This window comes from Puntigrus tetrazona, chromosome 8, assembly GCF_018831695.1.
Source record: "Puntigrus tetrazona isolate hp1 chromosome 8, ASM1883169v1, whole genome shotgun sequence".
NCBI lineage: Eukaryota > Metazoa > Chordata > Actinopteri > Cypriniformes > Cyprinidae > Puntigrus > Puntigrus tetrazona.
The window spans coordinates 20,306,233-20,319,295 of NC_056706.1; the positions used below are offsets into that span (position 1 = coordinate 20,306,233).

The 13,063-nt window shown below is 35.5% G+C and overlaps 1 protein-coding gene across 2 annotated transcripts in view; it reads left to right on the forward strand.

Moving 5' to 3' along the window:
- The first annotated feature begins 2,674 nt into the window (after positions 1 to 2,674).
- si:dkey-220o5.5 (actin filament-associated protein 1-like 1) overlaps positions 2,675 to 13,063 on the forward strand; it is a 34,036-nt gene continuing 23,647 nt past the window's right edge. Inside the window, exon 1 of one of the 2 annotated variants that reach the window (XM_043247961.1) lies at positions 2,675 to 2,975. In XM_043247961.1, coding sequence (XP_043103896.1) covers positions 2,960 to 2,975 — 16 coding nt within the window. In that variant the 5' untranslated portion in view covers positions 2,675 to 2,959. The remainder of the gene's footprint in view (positions 2,976 to 13,063) is intronic. The other variant, XM_043247960.1, reaches the window with a different exon arrangement.

Below are 13,063 nucleotides of genomic sequence, written 5' to 3' on the forward strand. Positions count from 1 at the left end.
TTTTTTGACGGGTGGAAATGTTTTATTTTTTATATACAGCGCTCCTGTTTTACAGGATGAGGATAGGTTAGGATATAAAGGGATTTCGGACGTTAGCCCGATGGATTTATTTTGCGGCCCTGGTTTTGGCTTTCTGTAGATTTACAAATACAGGGTGGAGCAGAATTCGGAGTTGCGTGAAAGTGAGTTTGAATCGCATCGGTCAAGACCCACGGGTGGAATTAGAGGAAGGTGAATTTACTGAACTGCAATTAAAAAAAAAAAAAATTAATAAAAGGACACATTCACAGAGCAGTGATATTTCACTGGTCCACGATTTTATTAATTAACGGTATTAATTCTAATTATATGAATTTTTTTTTACATTCATATCGACTAATTAGTCAAATTATTAATTAATTATTCATATTAAAATAATAACAATATTTTAATCTTCATATAAACATGAAACAAAACGCATTCAATTAAATGTTTAATATATGTGATTATATAAATATATATAAATGAATTCTAATTAATTAAATTAATATTATTAAGCAGTGGTGAGACAGAATGTATAAAAACTAGCAGTCGCATGATTTTTTATTTCTAAAAATTCTAAAATTCAACTGGAATTTAAGAGGCGTTCTTAATTCTGCACACAGCCCTGCAGTTCACATGTTCTTCCTGCCCAAGTCAATATTATATATTAATTTTCAATGCTTTTATTGCTCCAGTGACCAAATGAAGTGCTTGGATAGAGTGCATGCTTTGTATTCGGAGTTTGTACCTAATAAAACAGAACAAAAATATTATAAGAAAAAAAAAACTATCACTAAAAAGCAACACATATATCAACTTGAGAATGTACAGTAGAAGTACGAATATAGACATTCCACATTCATTTTTGTAGAAGCACTGCTCAAAAGGAAATATGCGACTATATGCATATTAATGCATATTAACAGACCCGTAGTATAGTTGTTTTAATGGCTGTTCTTTCAAAAGAAAGATTTACAGCCATTTAAGATCTTTTCTGGCGTGACTGAAGGGGCACAAAATCGTCACGACGATCAAACGATCATCACAATACACAATCATCATGGGGGTTTCAGTGGCAGCTTAAAGTTGTGTTTTTTTGGTCTGAAAATATTTGTGGCTTCAGAAGTCAGGCCTCGTTCATGAAATACATTTTGCTAGGAACATTTCGCAGCGAGGCACTCATTGCTACGTCCTGAAGCACTCGACTCACTCGTACGCACCTAAAAGAACGAATGTTTTCACAATAACAAAACGCTCTCTTTTAACCCACGTGCACATGCATCCGACAGTTTCCATGTGAAAAATGTTCAGATATTAACATATATTCACGATTACTGCTTTTCTTCTTTTCATTTTTTTTTTTTATGTGAAAGAGTGACGATTGGGGATCAAATAAAATGGATTTGTTAAAGTGAGTGTTTTGTTATGATTTCTCAGTGGTATTGTTGTTTCGTTATGTTTGATTTGTCAGTGGTTCTCTAGTGATTTTAACAGATTTCGAATATTCGAATGAATACTCAGTTCAATAAAACGTATGATTTTAACAGCATTTTGTGTCTGCTTTTCACTGATTGAAAGTGTGATTAGGCCTTTCATGTCTTAAAAGCAAAGCGTTGCTTTATTAGTTACTTCAAAGAAAGTAATCCGATTACATCAATTACTTGCAGATCTTTTATATATATATATAGTTATTTTTATAACTTTCAAAGCTCACACAGGTACATAAAGTCCCTAGTGTATAGCATGCGTATGGATTATGAAAAAGCTTGCATTCAGCAAATGGATAGATTTGCATTACGTTTTTCTCAGGAGAAAAATGATCTGAAGAGCAGTACGTTTTTTGCATTACTTTACTCTGCCATTATGTTGGTTTGCATAACAGACATCCTAGCTTAATTAGTGTCGAGCTTCACAAGACAATGAACCAGATTAATACAACACTTTTACTCAAACTTCACTGCTAATCCGTGCTCGTAAAGTGTTTGTAGCAACTTCTGACTGCGACCCAGTAGGGGTTTCGTTCAAATGATGAGGCAGAAATATATTAAGATGAACATTTAATGTAATTAGTAAAGTAAAGTGGTAGCCTGACTAATTGCTGTTGCATAAACGCATATATCAAGTTGAGAATAAAGTACAGTAGAAGTACAAATATAGACATTCCACGAAAGGAAATATGTGACTATATGCATATCAGAATCAACTTTATTGCCAGGCATGTTTACACATACAAGGAATCTGCTTCAGTGACAGAAGCTACAGTGCAACAGGACAAAAAAAAAAGAATTATGCACAAAATATAAAATGTGCAAAATAGCAAAAATACAATATATACGATAGACGTTCTAGTATAAGCAGGAATTATGCTTTGTGCAAACCGAAGTGTAAATAAGTCCGTTTATATTAATGCATATTAACAAACCTGTGGTATTATTTGTGTTTTAATGTTCTTTCAATACTTTTCCCCATTCACAGTTCATCTATTATAGTATTATGGAGTAGTGAAGAGTAGTACATTATATTTTTGAGCAGCTAGCCTAACGCTGCTTAATGCATTAACAACTTTGTCCTCCAACTTTGTCCATCACTGTGTCCGAGTCTCATAAATACTGTAAATATCCACGCGCCGGTCAGTTAGTGCGGTCACGGGGCGCGCGCGGCGGCGCTGTGGAGCCGCTGCTCGGTGACTTCCTCCAGGAGCTGGAGGCGGAGAGTCCAGAGATGCGGAGGGATGTCGACTGGATGTTGACAATGTAGGCGCTTGTTTGGACGGTCTCGCTGTTATCTTCGCCCGCTCGCCCGTCTCCCGACCCCGCGGCTCTCCCTCAGCTCGCGCAAAGCCGCTTTAAAGTCGTTCGCGCGTCCGGGAGCGGACTCAGCGATGAACTCTGGACGCGGACGAGGACAGTTCACTCGGACGCTTTGAGCATTTCCAGCGATGGACAAGCAGAAAGGTATTGGACTGTTTTCACATCAGTGCGTGCGTGCGTCCAGTCAAAGCCGCATTAGCTCTTCTTCGCTCCGTCTACGCAGACGTTTTCCATAAGAAACAACTTTTTTTTTAGGTGTTTACAAGTTGGAGTGCTGTGAGTGGTTAAAACCCATGAGGAAGTTGGTTTGAAGCTCACTACAAACTGTCATTTTGAGCCACTGAGCAAGATACTTCATCCTAAGTTACAGACTGCCCCAGTGAGTCCATTAGTACTGACTGACTGGGCAAGTGATCATATTGAATAGTTTCAGTATGAGACCTTTTATGCCAGTTTTGTTGTTTACTCATAAATCTTCAGTCTCCAGTTTCATTAACTTTTTATTAATGCAGTTGCCTCTGTTATTTAACGTGATGTACAGTGCATAAATGTGACCACAAAACCAGTTGTAAAGTATTTATTATTATTTTCCGAAACGTAATAAACAAGCTTTCCATTGGTTTATGGTTCGATGGGACAATATTTGGTCGAGATAGAGCTGTTTGAAAAAACTGGAATCTGAATATTGAAAAAATCACCTTTAAAGTTGCCTAAATGGAGTACTTGGCTATACGTATTACTAATTTTGATATGATTACGATAGGAGATTTACTAAATATCTTAAAACCCTAATGATTTTTGGCATATTCAAAGATTTTGAATTTCGTGGGCTGTTCATACAAATGTGCTCCAGGGTCGCAAATGTCTTGAATCGATCCCACTGGGATTCGAACCTGCAACCCTCCGCTGAACTACACCAGCGTTGTAAGAGATCACCCGTTTCTAAGCAGATCTTAGCAGCTGGTTCGTAACTGAGAAAGACGGAGAGGTGCTGAATATTTCAGTGCTGATGTCTCATAATTGCAGTTATTGTTGTCGTAGCCGTGTAGATTTGATCATTGTCCTGGAATGTCAGTAATAGTTTCCCCCATCAGCCGTGCCGCCGCGACCCAACTCTCAGGAGAGGCGCGAGGTTCTCAGTTTGTTTAAGTAAAGGTCAGAGAGCAGGGCTAATTTCACCCGCGGCGGCGTAGTGTGAAGCCTGACAGGAGCGATGGAGCTGCTTTACTGCCTTCCAAACACTTCTCTGTTTCTGAAAACAAAAACCGTGTTGGGAAACAAAACTGACATCATGGGTAATATTACTGTTCGGCCTCTATGCACTTTTTCCGTAATCACGTGTATTTAAGCTACAGTTGGAAGGTGTCCGGTATCCGCTAAACATTCAGACATTTTACTGTTTTTTTTTAAATTCGTTTTAAGAGAGTGCAAGACAGAGATTTAAATGTTATAAGCTGATTAGAATCGTTTAAATGAATCAGTTCAATCTCTGTTTTTTAATGAATCTTTATAGAAAGTGTTGACAGCTGTATGCGGGCAGTCTGGTGGCTTTTACCTTTATGCAAATGAACCTCAACCACCAATGGGAGTGCAGACGGTGGAGGTCACGTGATCGGACAGTTACTGTAATCCAGGGTCTGCATCAACAGGTCAATCACTGCGGTTTGGTTTTCTATTTATCAAACGCCGTACAATTTGGGTTGATAAGAATGTTTTTGGAAAATCTAGGGTTATAGTTAAAGTAATCAAAATTACAGTAGGGTGGTATTATGGAATATAACAATTTAAAACAGTTTTCAGTTACAGTTTTGTAATGTAATTTGTATTTACAATAGCTATAAAAGTAAAAAAGACAGAAAGACAGACTTTACGTACTGAACTGTATGTACTGTAGGTAAATATTGTTTTTTTAATTATAGTGTTTTTTGGTGCATAAAACAAGTATTCAGTTTATTTTTACCTAGTGAAAACAGTATGGACAATATGCTAAAAACCTATTGTTTTATACGGCGCCTAAGTATAAGTACATAAATGAGTATCTTGAATATCAATAATTGATGTTAATTGTAAATTGTAAAGTATATTTAGATATACATTTTTAGCTACATCATTCAGCCATGCATTTTTGTTTTTAGCAAACTTTTTTCCTCTTCCCTGTTCTGTCACCATCGGTCAAAACAAGAATGTGACCTCCCACACACACACACACACACACACACACACACACACACACACGCTTTCTCTTTCTCAGTTATATAATTTGCATGACATCCACTCTAGAATGGATTCATTTGTCATATCTCATTCACACGTTGTCTCGTGTTGTTTTTTAGGATCTGTGCCTAGACCGCTCCAAACACAGCTTGGTGTTTCCCGCCGCTTGGAGTCATGTAGTTGTCTGCTCTGTGATGAGATCTGAGGTGTGTGTGTATGTTTGAGACGTCAGGCTGCGTGTCTGTTTGGTTATCACCGTGTGGTTACACCCCATAGTGGTATAAACTGCAGATTAAACACATTTAGATGCCGTGTATGTGCTTGTTTCTGTGTTTACTCATTTTCTAAACACAGCGCCACTTGAAAGGCTTTGGTGGCCGTCGTGTCGCGGGCGCATGATACGGTGATGATGTGAGAGCAGCCTTTCTTAAATCAAACTGTCAGCATCTCATTATTCAGGTTGACACTGCAGCACCCTTCTTTATGTTTGATCCGAGCACAGATTTTTTATTTCTGGTATAATGCATCATGTTCAGAGGTTTATCCCTGTAAATATTTATTTTAAGAGACGTTCAGTTTCACTGTCAGTTTTTAATCTACATGTCTATTATGTAGGTTTATGCGGCAAGGAAGCATTAATGTTGATCAAAAATTAAAGTGAAGATGTTGGAGAATATTTTTATTTAAAGTAAATGCTAAACTTTTTTAGAATTAAATTTTAGAAAAATTTATAGAAAAATATTAAGCAGGGCAACTTTTTTTCGACATTGATAGTAATAATAAATGTTTCTAATAATAGAATAATAGATAATAGAAATAGTTTTATAAATAATAGTGTTTTATAAATATTAATAAATTAAATCGTTATTTAAATTGTAGTATTATACAAAACAGTTTTTACTACATTGTAATGAAATTAGTGCAAAAATAATGAATAAATATATAATGTTAAATTATATATATATATATATATATATATATATATATATATATATATATATATATATATATATAAAAATGTTGAATATATATATAATGCTAAATTATTTATATATATATATATATATATATATATATATATATATATATATATATATATATATATATATATATATACACATTCAATATATATATACATTCAATTTGTTTTTGCCAGTTTAGTGTGTGTGTTGTGGCTGCTTTTGACAGGGCAGAGAACTAGCTTGTAACTCCGCTTGAGATTTCATTCATTTTTCTTTTCAGACAAGACTTTCTATTGTGTCAGACACAAGGGTCAGCTTTCAACAAGGGGTCAAATCAGTTGACCAGAGGTTATATACCCTTTTGAAGCATTTTGGCCAGTAACGCAAAATGTCCCTCTGTGTCCTCACCGACACAAACACACAGAGTGGGTGTTCAAAGCATTTCCGAAATGTTGACGACGCCTATGCGCCTCGGGGCATTAGTTTTGCTAATGAATCAAATGCAGAGGGTGGTCTCGCCCCCTCACAGAACGTGACATCTCTACAATGAGCTCCGGAGTGCTTGTCGTGTTTGCATGAGTATGAATGGAGCTACTGTTGGATGAGAAAGCGTATATTTCATATCGATTAACAAAAACATGCAAAGCATTAGCGTAACGTAAAGACGCCGTCCAAAATTCATGTGTGCTGTAGAGTAAATGTAAAGGGATTTACAAGCAAATGCGCTCAAAGGACGAAACTATTTTTCTTTAGGGTTCGGTCATGGAGAGGAAAGGTTAAATATAGAGATAATGAAATTACAGACTACAACTTGTACAAAGTGTATGGTGATATACCTCATCAAACAGTTCATGAATGGTTTTTATGGGTACAAAATGTTCAGGCGCACTTTCTATAATGTGAAAGTATGACTTTTTAGTATGCACAGACAGCAAATCACCATAAAAATAATATTTCCTTTTGTTTTGTTTGTGAAAACGTGCTGGTAATATCAGTTTATAGTTGTGCATTTACAATGGAGCAGCAGTATAAGACATTTCTTTCTTTCTTTCTTTCTTTTTGTGTGACATACTAAAATATTTTAGTATATAGTAATAACATTTTATTTCGTAATATTTATTTATTATTACATTTAATGACAGACAGCACGGTAATAATGTTATAAAGCATAATGTTATAAAGGTGCTTTCTCTTCATCTGTCCAAAATCTTTTCATTTATTAATATCAGTTTCCACAAAAATAACTGATTTGCGACTTTGATCATGATGAGCCATTTATTGAGCTTCATATCATCATTCGTGAGCCTGGACCACAAAAGCAGTCATAAGGGTCAGTTTTTCAAAAATGAGATTTTGTACATCATCTGAAAGTTGAATAAATAAGGTTTCCATTGGTGATAACAGAAACTTTTGATAATAAGAAAATCAATTTTAAAGACGTCTAAATGAAGTCTTTAGCAGTGCATATTAAAATATACATTCTATATATTTACGGTAGAAAATATACAAAATATCTTCAAGAAACGTGATCTCTGCTATATATCCGAATGATTTTTGACCCATACAATGTATTTTTGGCTATTGCTACAAATGCAGATGTAACTACCGTAATCAGATGGAAATATATTTAACATAATTAGTGCTGTTTATTATCCAGTATCAACTGTATTAGAACGACTGAATTGTGCATGATAACAGTTACAGGCTAATTAGGGTAAAATTAAGTTCATAAAAAGGCTTTGATGCCAAAGAAGAACCATTTTCGGTTCCTCGAAGAACCTTTTAGTTAACAGTAAAAAATATATGAAAACCCTTTTTTGACTGTAAAGAACTTTTTGTGTGCAATGGAAAGGTTCCATGGATGTCAAGGTTCTCATGGAACTATTGATGCCAGTAAAGAACCTTTGTTTTTAAGAACGTAATAACTGAAGTTCAGTAGAACCTCAGAGCGATTAAGGATGAGGGTTTGTGTGTGTCTGATGTTGCCGGAAGCCAGTAGCTGGATTCTTTGACCTTTGAGACGTTGTTATGACAATGCTCAATATTTATCCTCCACACATTTCACAGTTGCTGCACCGAGCGAGAATGGGTGGGGCCACTTCTTAGCGGACAGTTGTTATTGGCCCAAGTCTACGAGAAACAGAATGGAATGTTGAAAGGAATCAAATGTTATTTAACCAAAATGTGAAAATATCACAATAATGCGCGAAAGTGTTTTTATAGATTCTCACTACGGCAAAGCGCGTTGAAGGCTCGCTTTGAACATCCGGTCTAAGGTTGGCGAGATACTGTGTGGCCGTGAGAGACGGTGGATTTGGAGAAGAAAAGAGGGTAGTGTGAGAACTGAGACCTTGAGAATGACAATCTGAAGGACAGAGAGCCTCCGTCACAGTCAGCCATTGACATCTGGCTGGAGCTCTGTTTGCTTAATGACTTTACTGTTAGCACTCCATCGCCAGCTCTGTCACGTCTGAAGGTCAGTGTGTTCGATAAATGAAAACAGAAATCCCTTTTTTTTTACAGGAAGCTTTCTGGAATAGGTGCTGCTGTATGTAAGTGATATTTGTCATCTCCTTTACAGCCCCAGTTTCCTGGAGAAAAACAGCTTTTTGGTATTATGCGTAATGTTTAGCTTATTCTTTTATTTGCATTTATTTGTTGTTTATGGTCATTTTTCTTTGCAAAATACAAAATAAATTTCCATTCAGCTGTATTGTGAATTCAATAGAGCTGACAGATTAACCTTTTTTCTGGATCTATTCATTTATTCAAATAAATAACTAAATAAATGTTGCAAAAGGATTCAAACTCTCTTCACTTTTTTTTTTATATTTTTATGTTGCAGCCTACAATTTTGTTATTCATTTTTTCTCATTAAACGGCAAAGTGAAATCCAAATTTTAGAAATGGCTGTAAAAAGAAAACCCTGACTGCATTGTAAATAAATAAATAAAATAAAGTAATTGTAATATGCATGTAAATAATATAAAGTAAATGTAATGCATTAATTAAATAATGTAATACAAAAAATTATGTGCACCACTTCAGTGATCAGCATTTATTAATATCTACACAGATTAATTTAATTATTTATTTTTGATGAAATATAACGAGAAGGAAAAGCCTAATTTCAAAATGTATTTTTAAGTTTTAAATAGGAAAAATATTAAACTTGACACACACACACACACACACATATATATATGTGTATATATACATCTCTTACAGTGTGTATAATATGGTGTGACTATACAAAATGTTTTAGATTTCTGAATTAATAATTCAAGATACAAACAATTTGTACAAAGTTTTCCATCAAAACAACAGCAAGAAGTCAACATATTTAATGCTGGACTGCATATTGTAATATATCAGTGATTCTAGAGGCAGTGGACATAAATACCTATAATATATATTATACATACCTCTATTTTTCTTGATGTGAGAAAGTAAGATGAGTTGTGGTGGGAATTACTGCCTTCTCATGGCTCTTTTTACAGTTCTTGAAATGTTTGTTTGAGCAGCGCTGCTGAGGCATTGTCAGATGTCTACTAGTCCTCACCCATGACCCCGTATAAACCCATGGGAATTCAGATGTTTACTCCCAAGAGATGAAGCCACATCTGGAGCCCTAAACCACCGCTGCACCCTGCAGACATGGGACCGACTTCAGAATAGACACAATTGAGATGCTCAGCTCTGGTACCCTGTTTGGAAAAACAGACAGTGTGAACCGAGAGCAGTGGTTTTCACAGACCAGAACTTGACTTTCTGTTTAAGCTCAGAAGTTTATAGTACTGCAGTGCATTGGGTTTTTAAATGACCAACCTTGTCCTGAATGGTCATCGAAGGTACAAGTTCTCCTGTGTGTGAAAACAGTGAGAGAAAAGAGTGAATGAGATACACTTTTTAAAAAATGCTATTTATTTAAAAGTGATATTTTTGTTGTTGAAGCTGCTGGTTGTATTATTGGCTGCAGGTTTCAGAGAGGTTTGATTGTAAAGAAGAGTCAAAGAGACAGATCGTTTGAAACAGATTCACTTGGATCCTCTGATCCGTTCGCTGGCAGACGATAAACGCTCAGCCTCGGATAAAGAGCCACGTTTATAGTTTTCTTCTCTCTTTTGCCCTTTGTGATTTCGACCGACTTCACTGTTAGTGGATCGACTTGTTACCTTGTAGCATAACATTATCTGATTAGTTTGCTAGTTTACCGAATTATTAGCCAATTAGCCCGCTGCTCAAAACAAAGATTGTCCATCACTGTTCAGTTTATTTTAACAAATATTTTTCACTTAACACCATTATGTCAGTTTTCCAATTTAAACAATTGCAACAATTGTTAAACTGACTTGAAACTTAATTTTTGGTTTTTTTGTTTCAGTTAAGTAGGCCAAAGAAAATATTTCCTTGTTCAGTTCACTTAAGTAAGTTACATTAATCCAACTTAATTCTTTACGAGCACTTTACTTAATTAAATTGAGTTGAAAGTACATAAATGATTTTATTTGTGCAACTACGAAGTGGATTTTCCTATGCCAAACTATTTCTTTTTTGGATTGTAGTCTTTACATTTTGTCCAAATTATTCTTCTCGGAAAAAGTAGTAAAGAAAATGTTGAATGTATTTACTGAATAAACTCATCAATGAAACTGGATTATTTGTTTTGGTAGAAGGCGGCGATATCAATTTTAGAATAACTGAACTCAATTAGTTTAATTGATTAAATCAAAGTCAAGAATGTTAAGTTGTTTCAGCGTAAATTTACTTTATGTAATTAAATTGACTAAAATCAGTATTGTTGCTTGAGTGCAACCAGACTCAGTTACGTGGAACCTGTTGAAATAAAAAAGTTCATTAAGGCCAACATGTAATTGTTTTTTGATTGAGTTGCTCATGGAAAACTATAGAAAGGTAGGTGCCTTTTGGTCTCTACTGCTCACCTTCTGTTGGTTTCTTGTTAAACCCACTAAATCCTAATGGAATATATCATAAAACACTCAACAGGAAACCATTTTTAATGGTTTTAGTGGTTAAAGGTTTTTAATGGTACTTGCAGTGGCGTTTCTGTGATGACTTCCAATGTGTTTTTTTCAACAGGGCTATCATGCTGCTAGCATGCTCTCTTAAAGGGATAGAAAGGGTCAGAAAGCTCTCACATTTAAGGTCTTTGATATTGAATCTGAAATGTTCGTGTACATTTCCGCATGTGCCATCCAAGCAAAATCTAAAAATCAAATCGACACAACAATATTTATTTTTCGATGCATGCAATTTGGCCTTAAATGGCAATAGCCTTTAATATAAACACCTTCATTTGTGTTCTGAAGATCTTACAGGTTTAGACTGACATGTGAGTAATTTATGGGTGAACTGTCTCTTCAATGAGCTTTGCTACATGTCCGATTATGTTGTAGAAAGAATCGCTAATGCGACTTTTACAATTTGTGAATTAGCAATTTTGTGATCAGACTTTTTCCTAAACAAATAATAAAGGTTAAATGGTAAATAAGTTTGCTGTTTAAGTATTTATGCTAGAGTGTGCAGTAGATGGCCTCAGCGCTGACAGATAAGGACTGAAAACCATTTTTAAACGAGTAGTGAAATAACAGTGCCCGTGTGTTTCAGATGTGTCACGTAGGTCTTTATGTGCTTCCCTACAGAGATCTTTTCAAAGGTCCATTCAGCTCTATCCCAGCAGCTGGCCTGTGTTAAGGTCATCTAAGTGAGATCTTATTGACATATTATGACAGACTAGTCTGACATTAGGGTTGAAAAATGGATTAATCCACTTTAGCATATTTTACAAGAATAAAAGAGTACTTTTATGCAATGAAAAACTTGCTTTTTGGGACTTAATAAGGACTTCTTTACTATACGCCTGCTGTATGTACTTTTAGTGTATGGATGTTTACTATATGTCATTTCATAATTATAATAAGGTACATATGGTACAGGCATTTATTGTAAATGTATTTAATTTTTATTGAAACGTATACTGGAAGTCATATATTTAAATATATTTAGAATCATAAAACATTTAAGTTAAAATTAAAACCACACACAAGTTAAAATTATGATCAAGCATTTATATGCATTTGAATAATCCAATTTAAAGTGACAACACAGAAAAATCATGATTGACGTTTACCCGTGCAAAAGGTCGTAGGTGTTTTTTAACACGTTTCTACACTACAAAAAGTGTTTTGAAGTTACAAGAAAGACAAAGTCTGCGCATGTTGCACATTTCATACTCTCCTGCTCGAAAATGTTACTGCTTTTAAAGTACACTTTAAAAGCTATGCGCTGAACTTGTTGTTTGTTCACATCACTAAATTACGTACGAGCAATAATAACGTTGATGCTCGTCTGAGCAAACAGCAAGGACTTTGAGAAAGCGGCTGGAGAGAGTGTCAAATGATGTGTGAGAAAGAGGGAGAGTGGATTGACTGCAGCACAAAGACCCACTGATGTGTGTGTGTGTGTGTGTGTGTGTGTGTGTGATATACACAGTGTGTGGAGTCTCTGTATATTTACCCTGGTAAAGGCTCGAACAGTGGCCTGTTTGTCTGTAGCCAACATAATAAGGGCAAGACAGTGAGCAGACCTCGCTTTAAACCATTATTAAAAAAAAGGTAGCGGCCACTTTCCCTCGAATGTCACAGGAGGATTGAAAATGTGGCATTTGCTACAATGGTAGAAACGTGTTTGATTCAATATTAAAATGGCTCTTGAAGCACGCAGTAAAGGTACAGCCTCAGCGCGTGTTGATGTTTACGTGGATGCGAGTCTAATGTGATGAATGACTCTGGCTGCGGGAACGCACTCTAACCTTGTTATAAAGTCACTTTAGTATAAATAATGCAAAGCAGCATGGAGCAGCACTTACTCAGCTGAGAGAGTAAATAAATCAGCAGTTTAGGAGTCCTCTGCTTCAGTCATAATATCAGCAGCCTGCAGAAATGATTGAAAATCTCACCTAATTCAATCAGCGTGGCTGTTTGCTTTTGAGGTTTAATAAATCGGAAACGGATAGCTGCTGGAAACACCAAGCGA